Source organism: Cinclus cinclus, chromosome 5 (genome assembly GCF_963662255.1).
Source record: "Cinclus cinclus chromosome 5, bCinCin1.1, whole genome shotgun sequence".
NCBI lineage: Eukaryota > Metazoa > Chordata > Aves > Passeriformes > Cinclidae > Cinclus > Cinclus cinclus.
Genome location: NC_085050.1, coordinates 15383383 through 15405822, shown reverse-complemented (window position 1 = coordinate 15405822; position 22440 = coordinate 15383383). Strand labels below are relative to the sequence as shown.

At 40.6% G+C, this 22440-nt stretch overlaps 1 protein-coding gene across 3 annotated transcripts in view; it reads left to right on the top strand.

The window, feature by feature from the left end:
* Positions 1 to 6309: 6309 nt before the first annotated feature.
* The window catches only part of LDB2 (LIM domain binding 2), a 212071-nt gene continuing 195940 nt past the window's right edge, over positions 6310 to 22440 (top strand). For all 3 annotated transcript variants that reach the window (XM_062493404.1, XM_062493403.1, XM_062493405.1), the window contains exon 1: positions 6310 to 6441. In XM_062493404.1, coding sequence (XP_062349388.1) covers positions 6310 to 6441 — 132 coding nt within the window. The remainder of the gene's footprint in view (positions 6442 to 22440) is intronic.

Here is a 22440-nt window from a genome sequence, read left to right as displayed (position 1 = left end):
GCTGCTGAAGGCTGTTTTCTTCCTCAGCCACTGGGAGATGGCTGCAAAAGGCAAATTACAGGAATTTCATCCTTTTCTCTCCCCTGTTTGCTCTAGATTCACCATCCTCAGCATTACTTCTTCATACTTTCTTCAGGGAAAACACACCCAGCAAAACTTGCTGAGCACTTTGAGCAGAGAACCTCAGTTGCTCCAAACAGCCCTTCCCAGCACTAGTCTCCAGTGATAATTCATCCCAAAATTCAGCAGAAAGTAGCCCTATGCAGGGGGTGGGGGAGGGGAAAGTCAATATGTAGGGTGGGAAGCTAACAAGGCAGGTATGATTTGTGGAAAAGGAATTCTGCTCCAAAAGGGGCTTTGGGCAGGTATGTGCAATATGAAGGAAAATGGGGAGATGGAACAAAAGAAGACATAAACATTCCTGAAGCTGATGGATTCTCAAAAGCACCCTTCATAGTGTCCTCAGAGGTTCAACAAAACCAAGGTGTATTAAATCTCTTTGCTGTTTCACTAGTCTGGAACATGCTGCCTATGGACAGATAGTCCTTGGTGTCCTGAAGCTGTTGCAGCCCAGAGAAGCTCCCCTGCAGGTCCCTGTAGGAAGGATGAATATACCACAAAAGCTGAATACGCCACACTTGAGACCTCATCCTCTCCTCCCAGCACCTATTTCCCCTAACAGTAGTCCCTCTCACAAGGTCACAAAGTACTTTGTATGTACAGTGCCCAGGTGCGATGCAGGGTAGGTGGAGGCTGTCCAAGTCCACTGTCCACTCATGTGCTGCACTGACAGTGTGCTGAGGAGCAAAATGAAGCCACTTAGGCTTAAAGCAAGAGTTTTCTATGAGCCGAGGAGCTGGACTGCAGCTGGGAGCTCCTACAGACCAGTATCCCTCTGCAATGGCACAAAGGGAGAACACTTATAACACACAGCACTGGCTGACCACGGCTTTATTGGAGAGATGGCATGCCAGTTTGTCTGCTGTATCTTGGTGGGTTCAGAAGGCAAATCAATATAACATCAAGGTAAGATTTTCACCAGTTCAGGTTTGTTCCATGTTTACTTCCCCTGCTCTGTCTCCTTCAGGTGCTGTGCAAGTACTGGATGAGTAAAGCAGACAGGCTGCTCAGTCAGGCATGGGCAGGCTCCTCAAAGACTGCTTTCAGCTGAGCATTCATGAAGTTTCCAGACAAAATTAAATATCCATTTTGACTGAGGACAAAGACGTTGTGTACACTGAAGAACTCAAAAATATTCAAAATCCCTTCTGTGTTATCATCAATTTAGAAGTACTTCTAGCATCACTAGTGAGTGCTGGAGCTGTAACTCTAATTTACTAGGATTAAATAGGGGAAAAGAATTCTTAGAATTTTCATTTGTATTGAATTATAATTATATGTAATTTATGCAAGATAGGCTTCAGTCTGCAAAAAGCCTGAAGCATTTAAAAGATGTGAACCCTTCTTGCCAGATACAGACTCTGAAACACAGGAGTTTTGGTGGGTCCCATTTATGGACTTTTTAAAAACCGTTCTGATAAAAACAATCACGTCATTCGTTAATGACAGAAATTGAAAATTATCACAACAAAAATAAAAGGTAATCTACATGGAAAACGTCTGGAATGCTCAGTCAATTTTTTAAACAATGTATTGAACAAATTTATTTGGTTTCCTGTCCGCAAATTATCTTTGAAAGGGCACTGTTTTCTGGAATATATTTTTATTTCAATATACTAATGTACTAATGTAATGTACTAATATTTAATGCAAACAAATTACAGCTTCCAGTTTTGCTATAAATTGTAAGCATCTGGTATGCTCTATTCTATAGCTGTAAAAAAGAATGGAAGTAACCTGAAGCCTATCAAAATCTGTGCTTGTGCTCTGCAGTTGAGTATATGTTACAGATGGTTGGGTATTGCTGGTGGTTCTTCATTGTGTATCCCAGCTTTTGATAAGCATATTTCATTTAGTCACTCTTGAGCATCCAAAGGAAAACAGTTTTGTTTCTTTACCATCAGAAGTCTTCAGTGTTATTTGGCTTTTGTATAAACAAAGGATAGTTTGAAAATGTAGGGTTGTTAGTTTTTAAAAAACAAATCTTGTTTACTTGAGCATTCTCACTATTCAAGTACTTGTAGTTTTTATTTCTTCATATGCTATGTGTCTTAAAGATCAGTCTATCCTTTACTGTCTTTCAACAGCTACAAGCCACCTTAAATGTATCCTTGTAAACCTGTTTTCTGACAGAGACTAAACAGTCAACACATACTAGGGATATATGCAGCAATGACACCTCTTTTCAGCTCTATCACTTTTCTACATGATGATGATGATGATGATGATTATGATTATACAGCAGTTATTAAAAAAGTGCAGCCTTCAGAGCTGCTTTGCCTGCCAGCCTGGCGGAGCGAGGGCTGTGCCTGGGCTGCACGTGGTGCTTTTGGCAGGGCTGTGTGACACGGCTCTCCTTGGTGTGCTGTGGCACTGCCACCACCACAGCCCTCCCAGTGCAGGCTGTGCAGGACCCCTTGTGCCAGGAGCTCCAGCATGGACAGATGAACAAACTCCTCTGGTTCATCCCTTCTTGCTCCCTGCCTTTGTCCTGGAAGTTTCTGCTGCTGGTTTTTGGTCCTTCTACCATAGTGCAACTTGGCTACTCAGAGGTGCTACAGGTATCACACAGGTGGATACCATACTTGCAGAGGGCATGCACTCATCTGCTCCACCAGACCCATGCTTTCCCCTGAAATGAAGGGAAATTGTCCTCCAGAGCTGTCTGAGTGTGAGTCCTTGACTTGCGTGGGTCCTTCTTTTTCTGCCCAGGAGAGGGCAATCCAGCACCCAGACAGCAGCCAGATAATCCCAGACCTCCTTTGGGATGCCGAGGGGCTATGTGGTGGTTAGTGCCTTGCCAGAGAGACACAAAACGTGGCTCTGTGTCTGCTGGTGAGGTCTAATGGCACAGTTCCAGCCAGCTGCGAATCATAAGCCTGTGTCCTGGCCCCTCTCTGCTCTGGTGCCTTTTTTCGTGTTGATGTGCAGCAGGGTTATCCAGGCAGGGTTAGGGTAAACCAATGCAGTGTGCAGATTTTAGGACTGGGGAACCAAGGATGTATCCCAGTTCTTCCTTTCTGGCCTCCAGGTGCTGATGTAAGTCTCACCACTTTGGGGTGCAGCAGCACTTGCATGTGCATACACCCACGTAAAGACAACTGTGCACACAGTTTCCTCATCTGTTTGTAGCCATGCATATGGACAGGCACAGGAATAGACTCCTTTTCAGATTTGGGAAGACTAGTCCCTTCCTCTTGTTTTCCTCCACCCCTTTTTTTCCTCTCTCACATTAAACTTGTTTTCCAGATTAAGGAATTTATTGACTTCACTAAATCTTGAGTCAGATATTTGCCTTTAACCCCTGGATCACTTTGGGTAACAGCTTGATGCCAGTGGTGCAGGGAGTTTGGAGCAGCCCAGGCAATGGGGATGGCTGCATGCCCCCTAACCCATGCCCCTGGAGCGCACACAAAACTTAAAAGGCGGCAGATCCAAGTGGGAATCAAGATGACACTGTCAGGATCCCTGTTACTTTATGTTCCTTTGATTCTGCCTTCTGTTTTACTGTTCTGCACATCACACTAGTCTAGATGATAACACGCAACTGGAAGAGCTGCCGGAGCCTGTAATTAGCAGGCTCCTACCCTGGGACTTGGTTCTTGCTGGTGGGCTGTAGGTGTGGGATAATTTGCCAGTTAATCAATGGGAATTATTAAAATATCACTGCATATTTTTGCTTTGTGCTAGACCCATACACAGAAGCTCTTATAAGGGGGTGGAGGGGAGTTTCTGGGATTCCTACTCATGAAAGCAAATCCTACTGCTCCTTCCTTTCCTCCCACCTCAGCCAAAATAAAAATACTAATATAATTGCAATGTTTAACTTCAGTGAAACAGTGGATTTTAGCTTAATCAGAAAGTCCTTCAAAGAGACATACCTTACAAACTAAGGAAAATTCCAACATTTTAATTACAGAAAGCAGTGTGTCCTTTCTTGGGCAAAAGTATTTTGAACTTGCTTTGCAAAGAAGGTAAAATCCAAAACTTGGTAGATTTCTGGTTAGGGTTTTTTTTGACATTTTAAAAAGTATGTTGTACTTTGGTTATAAATATTGTGTTTATTTGTGCTGTAACTCTATTTTTTGCATTTTGGTTTTTGGTTTTAAGTTTCAAGGTAGCCTTGTTGGGATCTTTCAGAGTACAAGGTAGATGCAGGGAAGTTTTCTCATAGGTGTCAAAGTTATGTTACAGGCTTTTCATGGAGTCAGCAAACCTTGGCAGAACACTGTCACAGTCACTGCAGCACTACTGAGGCAAACGTTGCACACTCTGTTTATTAAACTCAGCACCTCCAGTAATGGTACTGGAGTGGCAGTGTAGTATTGCTGCATAGCTGGGGTGCTCTTAAGGAGAAAAGTGACTTTCCTTGTGTATTATCTGTTGTCTCTGTGTTTAGTGACAGAAGCTGTGGGAAGTCTATAAAAACAGCTCAATACGTCACTTCTTATGGAAACTGTTATTCCATAAGAACATTCAGAAATAGTTTTGCTAAACAACTACTGGTAAGGGAAAGATAAATTATGATTCTGATCAGTGGTCAGTAGAATATAAAGCATGAAATTTCATATTTTATCCTGAAAAGAGAGGTCAGACTTTCCAGAACTAGCCAAAGGGCAATGAAAACTAGAATTTTTCAAATATGTCTTAAACTATTCCTACATACAGTCAAATTTGAATCAAATTTTTGACAGTGGGTAAAGCCATATCATGCACAAATATTTTTCGGGATTATTACAAAAATTTAGAAAAAGTAATGGCGCGCGCCTTGATTTCCCCATCTGTGAAATGGGCGATCCCGCAGCGTTCATGCAGAGCGCTCCGACTGAGAACAGTTGTGGCTGCAGCTCATTGTTATTCTCTTAATCATATTAGTTAACTAAATCTGTTCCTAGAGTGGTTCCATTTGCTCGAATGAATTTACATGAGAGATTAATTCAGCGCTGTTTATTGTTGTTTTTACATTTACTCAGTACTGTAAATAATGCCTGATACTTTACAGCTGTGCATGAGGACGGTGTGTGCTTCCAGGACTTTTCCGTACAGGTAATTTGAAGGCTCCCCTCCTAGACCTTGCACTTTCCCATTGAGCACATGAGCCCATTTTGTTTATGCTATATTTTGAGGACTTTTCGTTCACGTGGTGTCCGCTCCCAGCACTTTCCTGCAAGTACGATTGAACAGATAAAGTTCATCCATCACCTCCAAGGGGTGACCTCCTCCCCTTGCCCTGCCCTCCTCCCTCGGGACCCCCTTCCCCAGTGTTAGATATTCACTGGCAACGCTCTCTAACCGCTACTGGATTTATGCCCAGCAACCATCCAAAAAACTGGGAGCAGCCTCCCATCTAGCTGCCGAAGCCTTTGCGCCGGACAGCGGCGTCTAAAATGACCCGTCTGCGTAGGGCTGACCCCCGCCGCAGGGCGCTGCCCCTGCTTGTCCGGGGGTCCCGCTCTGCCGCCCGCCCCTTTGTGCTTCCCCATTTTCCGGGAGGTTTTCTGCGGCTGGCACCCGAGCGCTCTCCATTGTGTGAAGTGCGGCGTGCGGGGTTATTTCTTTGTGCCGGCCGCCCTCCGTGCCGTGCCGTGCCGTGCCGTGCCGTGCCGTGCCGTGCCGTGCCCCGGGCGGGCAGCGGGCGCTGCGGGAGCCGTCGGGCGCGGGGCAAGCGCCGGCTGCCCGCGGCGGGATGGCCGTGGCCTGTGTTTATGTATTTTGTAGTAATCACATTTCTGACATTACCCGCGGGGTGATTGGCTCAGGCAGCTTTTAAACCACCTATATGCTAACGAGCCCGCCGCGGCTCCGGCGGGGGCCTGCGGGGGGACAGCGAACCCCAACCCGCACCTCTGCCGGGCGGGGAGAGGGGGGGGGATGGCATTTCTGAACTAGTCGGCAGCGCGGACAGGAAATGACCCCTCCAGAAACTGCTGCTTTAAAACCGAGCGGCGGTGCCTGAAGCTATCCAGCCTCCCTCTCCGTGTCTGGAGCCTGTGCGCTCCCGCTCCCCCCACCCCCCGCCCGTCTCCGCCGGAGCGGGCTCCCACAGCAGTCCCCAGCCAGTGCGTGCAGCCTGGATGTGTGTGTGTGTGTGCGCGCCGCTACTTTGTACTGTGAAGAACACACAGCCCATGTGCTCTGTATGGATGTTGATGATACTCTGTGTAGCTTGAATCTCTGCAAGCAGGCAAGATGTCCAGCACACCACATGACCCTTTCTATTCTTCTCCTTTTGGCCCATTTTATAGGAGACACACACCATACATGGTGCAACCAGAGTACCGAATATATGAAATGAACAAGAGGCTGCAGTCGCGGACGGAGGTAAGTCCCCCAGCCTTGTTTTCCTGTGCATGGACCGTGGTAGGTTTCAGCCCGAATTCCAGCTGAAACGTCCCACTAGACAGTACAGTATATGCAGGCATGAACCCTAATTAATTTAGTAGTTTAATTGGGTAATCCCTCATTATGTTTCCACGCAGAGCAACAATTACAGTACAGCACTTCAGGATTGATTATAACGCTGGTCTCAGGAAATTTCTTTGCCTTACTGTGTTGTTTGCTCAGGGTCTGTCCTGCTGGCATTTGCAGCTATAATATTGCAAAGTACTGATTCGGCTTTTGCACAAAATTAATTCTGGAATGTTGCAGGTATAGGGGAGAGAGGAACATTTCTTTGGTTTTGTTCTGTAAACTCATTAAAATGAAAAATGGATGATGACTGAAAAGAGGAGCAAGAGTTTTAAAACTTATTCCATGGCTACTCTTAAAGAACCCATGTTTGGGACAACCGACAAGAGAAAATTGTGTTTACATTTAGAATGCTGTTGCTTTTAGCGAGAGAGATGGTCAATTCACTACTTTATCATATAGCTGTCAAAAGTACCCAGTCATGTAAACTACATTCACTGTTGGTTATGCTTTGTAAAATGTGCTAGTGGTTTATACACTCTGGCTTCGAAATCCAGATCAGCCACTGCAAAGAACATACTGAATGGGAGGGGGAATTGCTTTTGTCACTTAAGAAAAAAAAAAATAGTGGGGGCTGCATATTGTTATTTACACGGTTAAGTAAAACACACTTTGTAAGTCTGCTGAAGTGAAAGTGAATCAGGCTGCATTTCTGTCCATGTGTCTGTGTTTGTGCAGCAAACATTCTTGGTGCTGCAATTTTTCATAGTAGTTTATTAGTGGTGCCCTGAAAAGACTTTTTAAAAGTGTGAATCTTATATAGTAAACGGCTTTATATAGTGGCAGATATCTGCCGGGTTTGTGACAACGCAGCATGGTGAAGGATCTCAGGTTGATCTGTTTGTTGTATTGCGATTCTTTAAGATAACAGGAGGTTATCATAAAATAAAACACACATGCCTGAATTGTCAGCTAAGCCATGGAGAATCTGTGACGTTTAATGTATATGATACAGCTAACGAGATGTGACCTGCTTTCTGATTGGGTACTGCCACGGGGTAACTGCATTTCTATCACTCTTACCACTGCCAGGCTTAAAACGTTGCTGGGGAGTAATTGGTAATACACTTTGTGCTGGCTAAAAACTCCAAGTAGCTCTTAGCTCCCAAAATCATGGCAAATGTTTGTCAGTTTTGCCCCAAGTTGTTGGCTGCAGAGGGTTGCTGTCATTTAGATTGAGGGGCTTTGTGGGGTTTGCTTGCTACTGCTTGTTTGTTAGTGTCTTGCAACTCTGTTCCTTGAATTCCTGTACATATTCATGTCATAATTTATAGACTTTTTCCAAGTGAGAAAAGCAAATATGTATCACTGAGTGATTTCTTCAGGGCTTTATATACAACTGGCTGTAAAAGCTGTAAGTGCTAACTTAGCTTTTTTACATATTATTTTAGTGGTACTTTTAATACTTGACCAGTTCCTGATTGTAGCTCCTTTATGGATGTTACACTAGAAAAGTTTTTGAGGGACTTGTGAAACAACTTTCCCCTCCATCGTTGCTGAGGTGCAGCACCTTTAATTGCAATCTTTGCTGCGTAAATTCGGATGGATTGTTGTGGGCACAGAGCAATAACCCACTCTTTCTTTCTAGGAGTGCCTTGCTGGGTTTCAGCAACATTTTACTTTGACAGACAGTATTTAGTTTATGAAGGCCTTATGCACCAGCATTTCTTCTGTTTGCTCAGGATAAAAATTCTTTTGCTTTGTGACTGTTCAGTGTTTACATTCTGGTTCTCTGGGTTTTTTTAGTTTATGAGCTCTGGGCTGTTAAGCATTGTTGTTCATTGAAATGTGTTTTCTAGATAACTTCAGTTCATCTCATCCATCTTCCAAGTAAAACATCTTCATAATAAACAAATAAAAAAATCTTAAACTAGTTTTGTGGGACACTAGAGTGACTAGGTGTGGACAGTCTGTAAAGAATTATGCTGGTTTCTTGGGCAGGTCGGAAGTGGAAGCTTCAAATTAATTTTCTGTACTTCCAAGCATGTTTGGGATTGGTAGGTGAAGGCTTCTAGAGCCTAGCTATGTATAACTAGCTCTAAATTTTTTGAATCCAGAGCCCTGTATGTCATGGGAGGAATGCGCTTGTGCTCTGGGTGATACAGGCTTGCTGCATGAGCGTTTCTCTTCAGGCAGTCTTTGGAATAATGTAGGCACTGGTCTCTGAAGGAGGCTGCTTGTGCTCTGTGAGCCCCAGGAGGTAGGTGAGCACAGGCAAAGCAGCTTAAGGCGAAAGGAATTACAAAGAAACTCTCCAAAAGGCTGGGGGTAGCAAGCAGGCAGGTTCCACGTGGACCCAACTTGTGCAGAGAGACAGTGGCAAATGAGGATTCCTTAAAAAAATGGGAAACTATAGCTATTATCCCAAATATATCCATGGGAATCCTTTGGGATTTCTCAGGTTTCATAAAAAAATTTAAAATGTTCTTAATAACACGGTAGAGCCAGATTCTCTACTGTCTCTTGCAGAGGTGGAAGTTGCAAGGCAGAGCAAAACATACATCATTTAATAAAGTTGTACAGAGGATGGATGGAGAGCCTATGGAAGGAGTATTTGTATGTTGTGTCTGTCTGTTTTGTCCTCCTCTCCCTTCCTGCTGTAGTTCTCCAAGACTTGCAGGAAGGTGAGAAATTATTAATAAAAAAATAAAATGCAATGAGCTGGTAGAAACACCAGTGGAGAATCCACCAGTAAATGCCATTCCTACTCCTGCTCTCCCAGAACCAGTGTTGATGGTATGTTGGGGGAGGTAGAATTGCCCTCAAAATGGCTCAGGGCTTGGGGACCTTTCCTGAGAAATTCATTGCTTCCACTGCAGTTTCTGTCAGCATTGGGTGGAAGGGAATAGCAGTCAGTGGGAAGGATGTGCTCAGTGTATTAAGCAGACAAAGTACAGAGTGATAAAGAAAGGTCATTTAGATGCAGCTTAGCTATCTTTGTTTTTCTTGTTTTCTTTAGAAAGAAATGGAAGTCATGAAAGTAAAGAATTAGCAGCTTTAGCCTGTGCTAGGTGTGCAAACTTCTGCTCTCCAAACATCTTATAAGTTTATGGGCTCCTCAGACAGAACCTACAACTGCCTTTTTAAATTCAGGGTCAGTCTTAGGCAAAGAATTCCAATCACACCCAGGCAGGGGGTGGTTTTATGATGTAAGTACTGGCAGAAGTCCACCACCTAGCTAATTCTTATGTGATCTAAAGTAAATTAGGGAGTCTGAGTTACTAAACAGTGTACAGGAAAACCGTACCTTCCTTAAAGGTTGTTCAAAAAAATCTAATGTAATAATAAATTTTTCTAAATTAATACATGGTTTCTTAATAATACTTGGGGAGCATCCAGTGTCATTTTGTAATGCATCAACAATCTCTATTTAAAGAAGTAAAATGAATATTTAAATGTTTAATAATCTCTGGCAGATATAAAGATAAATCTTGCTTACTTCTCTCATAGTTGATTAACTTCTGGTTAAACAAAATGCAGCTGTTTCCTTGCTCTGTGTGTGGTTTTCAGGATTTCATTCCCATTCACTCATACTCAGTTTATCTTAATATTTTTATATCCATATTAGTTTAACATTTCAAGAAATGAATCCTGTTGTGGCACAATCAGCAGTTTCTAGAGTTCTAGGTAGCAGTACACAACATAGGTAAATGTCTCTGTTTTTCATAAAACTTGATGTTTAAAAAGGTACCTCTCTTGCTCTTTGATGTTGTAAATCCTTTTCTGTTCTATTTTCTAATCATTTGAAATTGCTTACATTTAAAAGAAAAAAAGGTGATTATATCTTGTATATAATTATTCAGTAACATTACAGTGTGCTGTGAAAAGATCACTTGAAGTTGCTGACAGTTTAAAGTTTGAGGCATTGCTTTATTGTCAGTAATCAAAGAAATGTATCAAGCCTTTCACTTGTTTATTTAGTACCCTGTATTGTTAGAACTTTTGTGTATCACAATACATTAAATTCACCTGTGTCTCTCTCTGTCACCGTAAGAGATTATGCTTTACATCACCATTGGATGCAAAACACAGCTTCCCCTCTGGCAAAGAGAGCAGTGTTTTAAGGGTGACTAGAGACCTTGATTAGTAGCATATTTGTTTTAAAGACAATCAGCTTAATCAAATGACATCAAACTCCTGTAAAACTGTATAGTGAATTTCACAAAGATTTTGTGATGGGAAAATATAAAAAGAAAATTAAAAGGAAAATAAAGGAGGGTGTTATGATTATTTAAAAGCTGCTAAATGAACTGGAAGCTTGCACAGATATTCATACGCAACCAAATATTTAAAGCAAATCAAAGCAAAACAAATTTTCTGCAGTTTAATGGAAGTCTCTTATTTTTCTTCCTCACATTGCTATCTGATGAAATAATCTTCTTCTTCCTGATGCATTTTTAATAGATTAGTCATAAAAATCTATGTTGTGACATCACATTTGTTCGCCTAGCAACTTAGTATGGCAAACAGATTTCTCATATTGTGTACATAATTCTGAGTTTGTCCAATGACTTTGTTTTGTTGAGGGGAAAACACATAAACTGTCTCAAAGTAATTTTGAGGAAATATTATTTCACCCACAAATACACTAATACTTAGCAATTCTAGGAACATGAGTAATGTATTTTGAGAGTATTTATGAACCATGCTTTGCTGAAACGGAAAGGTCAGTGTTAAAAGAAAACCCTTGAATGCCTTTAGGCAGACACTGACTTCAGAATAGATTCAAGGCTCTTTTTACCGATTTTCTTTTATTTCATACATGTTTTTTATCCATTAAAAATTTCAGTTGCAGCTGCTTTCAATTAAAATTGTTACAAACTAACAATTCTTATGAGGCCGGGGGAGAAAAAAAGGACTCCACTTCCTTTACATGTTGATCCTTAGCTCTACGATCAGGGATATATTGCAGCTTCTGCCCACCCTCCCCCCGAGAAAAGTCATATAATAGAGTGGGAACTGCATGCATACTGCATTTGGGGGTAGGGGCTGATGAGGGTAGAGAAAGAGTCACTGCTGAAGTGTAAGAATGGGTCTTGCCTGCAATCACTCTGATGCTTACTAGATCATTTTTCTATAAAGAAACCTTTTCAGCTCTTTTATTTATTTATTTATTTATTTACTCTTTAAGCCATAAATCCACTTAGAAAAACCCTTAAACTTCATCTTTCCCTGATGTAAACAAGATTTACTATGCAGATCCAGTCTCAAAAATAGAAGCTGTTGGTTAGTGAGAAAGAACAAAATAGAGATCATAACAAGGAGCCAGTCCTGTGCTCTTATTTTAGCTGGAGTTTTGCCTGCAGTAAGATTGCAGGATCTGATAAAAAAGAAAATAATTTGGGTTTGGTGTATGAACTTTGTTTAAAAAGGGGTAAGATTGCTAAACTCTTTGCAGTATTTTTTTATCTAAACTTCTTACTTCAAATGGTATTTTTTTGCATCTCTTTGCCAGAAGTTGCATATCTACTATAAACATGCGTTTCAGCCATGCTAATACTTTGTCCAGTTGTTTCCTCCACAAGAAGAGCCTTCTTTCCTGCACTGTTCTGTGTAAACAGGTCAGGATAGATCCCACTTTTGCCAGGTGCTCTTCTCCAGAAGTTTTTGCTGGGCTACTATGCCTTAGAGGGGTGATTGTGGCAGGAATGAGGTTGCCCTGAGCAGGGTGATGATTAGTTTCCAAGAAAGACTGTGGAAGGCCAGGACCTGTTGGCCAGTTATCAGTGGACTTATTTATTAGACAAAATTAGTAGTGAAAGAAGCGCCCCCAAACCCCTGGCTAAAATCTTCTCCCCTAGACCTGCTTCTTTCTTTTCCCTGGTATGTTCTTTCTGTGTTTGGTTACTGTCAGGATTTCAGAGAGAAGGCAGTTTATGGTAAGAATACTGTTTCTATCACATTGTGGTTGACAGCAATGGCCTACTAAACTAAAACCTGTAAATTATTGATCTAGACTGAATAGTCCACTTGGTACTTCTGAGGTAACGGAATCAACTAGACCTCAGGATGGGAACAGATGATACCTGTGGAAACAGCTCCAGTACTTTCATGCCTTAAAAGGTTAGTGAAAAACCAACTGCTCTGGAAAAATGAGAACTTTTCAGAGCTAAGCATGAAGTAGGACTCAGTGTGTTTCTAAACCTATCACCTCTTCAGGATTCGAGAGTTGTTGGTACTGCAGAGTCTTTGCAAAGGCCATAAATTTTAGAGCAACAGGCTGTCCTCTCTGTGAGACTTAGGTTGTCTTGGCACCACCTTGATGTTTCTACAGTTTTGTCAAGGAGGCACGCCCATGTTGGCCAGGGGGTGTTCCCATCCTCAGCATACAGGCTTGAACCACAGACTCATAGAATGGTTTGGGTTGAAGCATGAGATGCGCATAGCAGACTACTTATTTCCTAAGAACTCTTGATAGCTACAGCCAAATGAAAGTATCACAGTAGAACTTCTCCCAGAGGTCTTTCTGTTGTGAATATTCACATTCAGGTGCTTGTCCAGAGCAGAATGGCAAACTCAGAACTGATGCAGTAAAACCCTTTACTAGCTTTACGTAGGTTTCTAAATGTGCTTAGATCTATTGCCCAGTCAACTGCAAACCAAATGTCCTTTGCATCCTTTGGAGCACCTAATGAATTGGAACATTGCTGTAAATCTGTCACTCATGATCCGCAGTACCTGTTGATATCCATCTTCCCTGATTCTAAGCTTGCCAAGACTAGTTAGCTGAGCAGGAGCATCATTTGTATGTGTGTTAAAAAGGGGAGGGGGAAATCTAATCTTGGTATAATTTTGACACAGATTACTCACATAAATCTAGATCCCATGCATTTTACCCAGCTGCTGGCTGCAGACTAGAACATCCAAAAGAATTGCCTGGCTGAATGACCTTATCTGTTGCATTCAAAGGACAAATAAATATTATGTGTGTATAAAAGTGATCGTATTTGGAAACCCCTGATTAAAGCAGACTCAAGAACAGATTGAATCATAGATTCACTTTGCTTATTCTTGAAAAACTAAATACCTGGGAAAAAAAAACAAAAAAAAACAACTGACCATGTTTGAGTATTAATATGTGCAGTCTTACCGTACATGTGCAGTGGACTATTTTTACTTTCCTTTTGGACTTTCAAACATTTGTTTTTTTCCTAACTACAATTTTATTAGGTTATTTTCTGAAGTAGTAAATTGAGAAAATTATGACTTCAAGCACATCGTGCATTTGAAGTATTTTATGTACCTTATTGTGATTTTTATTCCAGTTGTGTAGTTTTGTCTCAGCCATTAGCATAAGATTTTATCAGACAAATAGCTGCTCTCTGTCCTAGAGCAGGTTACAAAGAGATTTCTGAGATATTAATGACTACATTATACAAAAAGAAATATTCTAAATCTTTAAATACAATAGTTACGTGAAAAGAGGAAAATGCTCAGAAAACAGGGAAGTAAACAGAGTGAAACTTTAATTTTATTTCTTCTTATGCTGAAACACCTTCAGCATACTTCATCCCTTAGGAAGGCAGTCAGCAGCACCAGCATTTCTAACTATCTTCTGTGGACTAGACATGCTCCAAGATGAGGTGGGCAAGGCAGGCTGACGCCTGCTTAGCCTCTAGGTTTGCAACCAGGACAGCCTTTAATAAGTGGAAAAAGGGATGATGAAATGCCTCACACTTAGAATGCTATGTTTTATTCCTGCAGTTTACAAAAGTCTCATGCATGGGTCATTTGGCAGTGGAGAAAGGCCTACAGCTGTCTGTTTTATTCTCCCACATTCTGATAGTAACTTGCCTTTTCAGATTGTCACCATCTTCCATAATTCTTGAAGCAGTTTTAAGTACCAGAAATGTTACCATGTTACTATATTTTGCATCACAAAGATGTGAAAAGAACTGCTATATAATAGTTCCTTTAGAGCAAATGAAAATAATTCCTGTTCAGCATGTTGGAAGAGGGACCTCCTTCCTTTAGGCACTTGTTTTCTCCACCTTTTTTCTCTATACCAAGATGTTGAAAACATTCACAGAATATGGATTTGAGATGTGCTTGCAAATGTAGCTTTTGCTGTAGTGGATGATGGCAATACAATGGCTGTTTCGCTTCCACCTGGGCTAAATCACTGGAGTATCAGTTAACCCTTATGGTAATTAGGTAATAATGTTGTTGATGTGATTTGAAGTATCATTTTAAGCAATTAGAAGTTCAGATATAATGCGGTGCAATTATGCATTATATAGTGCATCTATCCATTTTACACAGCAAAAATTACCATATGTTTTTGGGAAGCTTGGTGTTTTGCACTGACTGGGGTTCTGCTTGTATTTATGAACAGCATGCCTGTAAACTGTGGTAATAACTCTTTGAAGGCCACACCTATGCACACTGCTGATTATGTTAAATAGCATAGGCCCATTTTAATGAATGTGTTGGCATGAATAATGGGACATGAAAAGCCAACACACTGGGTAAATGTTCATTACCTGAGTGCAACAAATACTACATGAAAAATTTCCGTCACAATTCACTTGAGTTTAGTAGTGAATTTGCTTTGGCTGTGTTTGTGCTCTTTATGCTTTTCTGTGAATGTTTGATCAATGGAGTTTTATTCTTACAAATAATTTCAGAATGCAAATTTCAATTTATTAACCATTACTGAAAGAATTTTCTTATTTTATACAGGCTAAGCTGAGAGGAAGTGTTTTCTGTTTTGAGCTTACGTCCCAGATAGAACCATGATACTTAGAAATTAAATACACCGGAGAAGAATCTCTGATTGCTTTGAAGTGAGGACTGACTGGTGTATGACTGTAAAGTAAATTAATAACAATTGCTGGTTGCAATGGGAAAATTACGAGTCAGTAAATATGATGTATGTGTATACTTTTTTTTTCATGGAATGGAATGCTGCTTAGTGTGCAGTTACATTAGAAAAATGGTAAAAATTTTCTAAGCTTCCTGGCATTTTAAGCTCTAGCTCCATCTGTGCTCATCCAGTCAAGGATGCAGAACAGTAGCACACAATATATGACCAACCACAATATAGAGTTTCAGCAGAATATTACATGCTTACAGCACACTGTTATGAAAGACAAGCAAAAATGTGTCACAAATGTAATAATTAGTGCATTCAAATACTAATTCCTAGAAACCCTTGGTAGAACAAAGTGAAATTAATAAAAAAAATTATTTTTATATGGATTATTAGCTCAACTTTTTCAGTACTTGCTAACACTGGCAGGGTTAATAATGCAAAGTAAAAAGGTTGGTCCAGATGCCAGCGCACCAAGTACTTCCCTGACAGTGCTGTAAGATTATTTAATGCCCGTATAAAAAAACATCCTTAGGCAAACCGAGTTGCACCTTGACTGATAGTTGCATCCAAAGGCCTGCAGTTCTAAATAGGCAGTGTAGCACAGACCTCCTTGTACAGAGGATGTTAGCACTGGTATGTAACCTGAAGCCACAACCTGCGTGTCTAGACTGACAAGAATCCTACCACTTGAGCCACTGTGACACCTTGTGGCTTGTGAAGCAGCACAAGCATCTTTTAGAAAACTAACAGGTAAAAGCCAGAGGTTAATGGGTATTGACAAATGTCCTTTCATACAAATACCAATAGAAATCTCTTTGCTGGGTTACTGTACTGTGTTTTCAAGATACAGTTAAATTAGGTGTTAGTGGGCTCATTTCTGTTTGTGCCTTTATGGCATGCATTTTACTGCTAAGTGGCATAAGCTGAGGCATCCTCTTGCTAAGTCTGACCTGCTGCTATTATCTCCATGGCTTTGGTGTTTGCTTATCAGTCAACACCAGTCAAAACACTGGTTTTGGATGCAGTACAGAGTAAATATTTTATTTCTTTGAGGCCACCAATTTGGTTAACCAGAAGAATGTTTGAAGGGTGCAGAGTGCTTTTTGATACTATGTTTTAAATGGTAGCTAAACAGTAGCTTCAACTAAGTTATAGTTACATTTGGTGATGAGCATGTAACTCTGTACAGCTCTGAATGTGGGGTTAAATAGATTGATCTTTCATCTGTATATAGTTAATTAACTACAATGAAGTTGTATTTTGCTGAGAAATTACCATTAGACTTAAAATTAGGCCAGTAGTGCATGGAGCTCAGAAAGTACCCTGAATCTATAAATGCTCAGGACCTCATGGTACCTTACTAGTGTCCTGACTGTCTCTTGTTCCTCTTCAAACAGGCATGTCCATGTTTTCTTCCACGATGATCCTGAGCATCTGAGGGGAGTTGCCTGTAAACTCATGCATTATGTCCCATAACAATTTTCTCGTCTCTGATGTTTTCAAAAAACGAGGAAACAACTGGGCTGAAATAGTTGCCTTCTGTTGCCAAACACCACCTTATTGCTGAATATATCACTATGATGCAAAGGGTCTGCATCCCTCTATTGTCCCTTACCTTCAGGTGTTTCCACAGTGCTGTCCCTTAAACATAATACATAGACAAACATGCCCAAACTTTTGTTTAACTTGATGGCGTGGGGAGAGATAGCAGCCCAGGAGTCAAGGTGTGCAATCTGCCTTATTTCATGCACAGGTATATTGATCCTTTGCTGAACTTTATGCTTGTAAAATTAGGTTGTCACTGATGCTCACTTCCTTGTCTTCACAATGTGGATTTTTACTATAAGGTTCTTGGGGTTGGGACCGCCTTCTCTCTTCTTGTACAGTGCTAGAACAGGGGAGTTCTGTATCTGTCTGTATCTGCAGCATGTCTTTATTATTGTGCTGTGTATTGTAACTAACTAAAGGCTAAAAGTTTGTAGTAGTATTTAAAATACTTTTAAACTCAAATCTATATATAAAATTGTTATTTTGATGTAATAAATATTTTTAGTTGATATTACTTGCATTTATGCACTAAAAACAATTGTCTGAATAGAAGGTTCAATAATACTCTTAAGTTCTTGGAAGATGACTGTTTAATGTTATTAACACGTTTTGTTACTTCTCAAGTAGTTCAGCACACCTGTGCAAATCTACTGGTTTTTGCCAAACAACTACAAATATATTTAAGGCAGAATTCTTCTGGTAGATTTGTACACCTGATATTGTTATTAAATCTATTGCTTTTCAAGTGTGATTCTTCAGTAGTTTCATGTTAATCAAAGAAGTTCAATCTAAGCCCATATTTTCTCAATAGTGGAAAAGACATCTTATCTTAAATTCTACAGGACAAGTATATTCTTTTTGATGGGAACTGGTGCTGTGGAATATGTATCTTATTTCATTATGACTTGGGAAGGGAATATTGTAAAGTCTGGTAATAAATTAAGTTCTTGTAATAAGTAGAGATGAATCAGGGAGGTTGTTCTAGGGAAGAAAGGCAACACTTATATTTTCTTTTATTGTTTGCACTCTACTGATTTAATTAGCCAGTGAGAACAGACCCACTTTGAATATTAAAAAGACAAAATCAACTTTCCCCTCCCCCGTCCCCACATCTGTTGCCTTTTGGAGACATTTACAGCACCAAAACTACCCAGAGTCTAATGGATTTTGCTTTTCAACAGACGTTACCTGTATTTTATCACAAATAAATGAGGTAGTTATAAGTATTCTGGGTTGAAGGAAAAGGTGCTCTTTAAAATGTAATTTTGAAAGAAACTGGGCTACCTTAAGCAAAACCAATACATTTTTGGTGTTATACAAATGAAGTCAGTCTTGATACATTTCTGAATGGTGATCTAATAGAAATATCTTAATGGTTACCATATTATCGAAACTTAAATCATTCCTAGGACTGCTTGAAGTTGGAAAGAGTGAAATCCTGTGTGGGGTTATATATTGGTCAGGAGCATGAGAGCATAGATTGATAAAACTACTGTAGTGATCTCTGCTCTGTTTCATTATGCTACTACCTTCTGCAGTATCAATTAGGTGGACTGAATTTCAGGCAGTGAAGCAGCTTGCTGCACCTCTGCTGAGTTAGACCCACCATTGCACAGAGCTCCTGCCTTCTTTCTGATCACAGTCTAGGCTATGAATATTGATGCCTTATCCAGATTGCAGTGTTTCAGGACCAAGAGATCCTTGTCAGTGGATCCTGCTCTGTATCCATGCTATTTTGGCACCTCTCAGCACTCATGGACCCCAGAATTCCCTTAGGTTTTTTTAATGCTGCAATTATAGGCAGCATCAAAGATGGGTTAAATTTTTAAACTGCATTTTTTCTTGCCATTTTTATAGGCATATACTAGCTACTTTATTAAAATATTTTTCCTGTTGAAAGAACTCTCTCAGTTTTGCAGAAGGTGGCTTTTTAGAAACACAATTACCTGTATAATTTTCAAGATTATTATTAGGAAGTCTATGAAACTATTAGGACCATGGGAACTTGGATAAACCCGCCTGGTGTGCAAATTTTGTTACCAGAATAACTGCACTAAGGTTGAGAACACTGTGTGTGATTATAAGAGTCAACTGAGAAACATAAATTGAGAGCTCAGCCCAGCAGTCTTTCCCTTCCTTGGAGATTGATGGCACACAGATGCACAATTGCAAATAACATAATTTGTAGGCCAGTGGTGCTGTTGTGATAAAAAAAAAAAGAAGACAGAAAAAGAAAAAGAAATATTTTTCTCCATCAGAGGCGTCCTACGTGTGCTTCAGTTTGATCTTGTAACTTCCGTTCCTCATCCCATACAAAGATTTCATCCTAAAGTCAATGAAATGAGCATTTGGTCCTGTATATGAAGGTGCTAGAAAAAGGTGCAGAAACTGGAACAGCAAAAATTTGGTTTTGTAGAACCTACCTAGTCTAATGGATTTACCAAAAGGACTGGAAATATTCAGCTTTTCAGTGTTGTCTATAGTTGGCTCTGAAAAAAACCTGCATGTTCAGGGAGTTGTATTGTGTTTGCACTTACAATTTCACAAAATGCAAAAGGTGTAATAGAAAGCATGATTAAGAGCAAGCAGCACTCATTAAGGAGTATTGTGTAGCAAAACAAATAACAGAAACTGAGTGAAGTTTTTCTCGATCAGAAATTTAGCTGGAAAGAAATGTATGGTTCATAAATTAGCAGAATAGTAGGTAGGTCTGGCAGGCTGAATGGAATACATAATTTAGCTGAGCTTATCGACACTCTTTGAAAGTGGACTACAAAGCCTACATTGTTAGCTGTATTAATAAAAATATTTTTGCAAGATTTGTCATTGAGGTTATTCTAATACTGATCAAAACCAAATCCTGGACATCCATAGTTAATATTTTCCAATGTTTTTCTGCAGCAGCTGCTAGCTTCTACTGCTTTACCAGGAAGGGGAAGGATGATAAAATGAAATTCATAGCCTTTTAGTGTCTGCTCTGCTGAGCCTGCAACTGGCAGCATTTGGGGTTTGTGGCTGCTGACCTGGCAGACTTACAACATTTTTATGACGTCAACTGCACACATCATGGGTTTGTACAAGCTAAATATGAGCTTCAGCCTCCCCGCTACACCCTCCACTCCTGTTAGTTTTCATTTGGGACACTGAGGACTTCTCCCTGTAAAAATAAGAGAGAGGGAGAACTGAGCTGCTCACTGCACTTGCAAACTTGTGTGTGGCAGCATGACCTGAGCTACTGGGCCCAGGAGCTTGTTTTTGGAGACATGCTTTCTGTATAGTGCTTTATTTTCTTGGTATGGTAAATGGCAGCTTGCTGGTTTATTAAGTGAAAAATGGATGCAGCTAGCAAATCTGATCTCTTTTCAAATAAATAGCAAGTTCTTCCTTAGCTTTATCACCAGCACCATACAAAATATGGATTCCTTACTTTGCTATTTGTATGAACCTTTGAGTTCTTTTGCTAAGAAAATTAGATTGAAATAATTATATCTACAAGTTTTTATATATCTTGACAAAATGTTACTGTCTGTTTCACACTCAGTTGTATTTATAACCTATGGGTGCATTTCAGGCCATAAAATAAGTTTACAAAATAACAGCCGCTTGCATTCACAGTTGTACTTAATGATTTATTTATTTCTAGGAATTGCATTTGAAATTCCCAGACATCTAAAGCTTTTTCAGCATCAAACTGACCACTGATCTTAAAAAATCATCTACATCAGCACCAACTCAATCACTGACAAGGGATGGAGGAAATGAAACATCTGGGATCTATTAAGATTTTTATTTATGTTTTTAAATATTGAAGTGTGCATAGCTGCTTGGCTTTTATGCTTTGAGCATGAATCCATTCACGAAAGCTCTCACAACACAAACAGTTGCAAGGAGAAGTGATTTGGGCTGGAAAGCTGGGACCCCACCATGTAATTGCAGAGGAATCACAAGGAAGGTGATGACTGCGGTGAACATGGGTTTGTCTATTTATTGTGGTGACAGAAGGACTTTACCAAGTTCTTCCCAAAGATAAGACTCTTCAATTTTCTCAAGATTTCTTGCAGAAAATGCTTCACCCTTGCATTTATATCCCTTCTACATGCTATGCATTTGAAGTGCAACCTTGCTGCATCTTCAGTGGTAGGTGATGGCATGAAGTTTTGTTGCTGTCAAATGCACCCTGCCCACACGCTCATCAAGGGACAATGACGTGTTTGGTTATTAGCTTGCCTTTGTGCTGGCAGGGAGGCTATTAGGACAGGTGCTCAGGCTGTTTCCACAAACTCTGCTAAATCTGCTCCACTCTGCTGTGCTCCTCTGGAGTGCTGGGATGCAGGATGGGGCATTCGAACTTCTGAGATGCTCTGTCCCCATAGTACCTAGCAGTTTGTAAATATATAGTTAAAGACTGACCTATGTACAACAGGCAGTGAAGCCACTGGGCATTTTCAGAGGTCAGTTAAGGAAAGGCCTGGGTGGGAATGCAATCAGGTTTTCCACAGGATAGCCCTGCACCTCAAAGGCATCATCTCCACCTGAACGAGGCAGCTGTTGTGCTGGGGCTGAAACGTCTGGGCCTGCAGACTCTTGATGCTTTCTTAATCCAATTTCTGCCCTTGCTCCTCCTTCAGACAATACATTTGATTCCTGAGCTAGGGAATGGCGTGGGCTGCTCTCTTTAATGAGACTCTGGCAGAGGGCAGGCTGCAGCATGGCAGGCTCTGGGGGCTGCATGTACAGTCTGCAGTGCTCCAGCACAGCTGGCATCACCAGCACAGCTGGCATCACCAGCACAGCTGCAGGCAGGGCTCCAGACAGCCACCAGCAACTAACTGTATCCTACTCACTGGGGCCAGTCACTAGGATGGGCAGATCTTGTAATCTGGGTTTATGAACCTGGAGCTTCACAGGCATTTTGGAGGAATATTGCAAGTCTATTTATAGTGGCTGATGGAAAGAGAAGTGCAGTACCAGGTAGTGATCCCTCAGCTGAGGCCAACCCTCTTCCATCCTGCAGAAACACTCCTGTGAAATATATTTGGGATTTTGTCTGTGGCTTGCTGATTTCACTGAAGACTCTGAAAATAGCATATAGGAAGAATTAACTCGAAACCATGTCACTTTGGTGAAGAGGAATGAAAAAGGATACATTCTTTCAGACAACAGGTGCATTCAAGGTATGCTTCCCTTAGTGAGTTTTACCATAATTTTCCATCCTTTACTTTTGGATTCAAGAACATGGAAGAATGCTACAGTAAATAGGGTTAGCTTTGGGAAGGGATAGGATTTCAGAAGTGACATTCCAGCAAATATACTAGTCTGACCATGAACAAGCAAATGTTTAAATGCCATTTTTATAGATATTACTAACCCAAAGGGAACAGTAAAAGCAAAAGGGTTTCCTGGATAAGCATACAGTGTCTTTAAAAGGACATTTTGAAATTTCTTGTGACCTGACATGAAAGTTCAAGATCAGATAATAATCTGTAGCA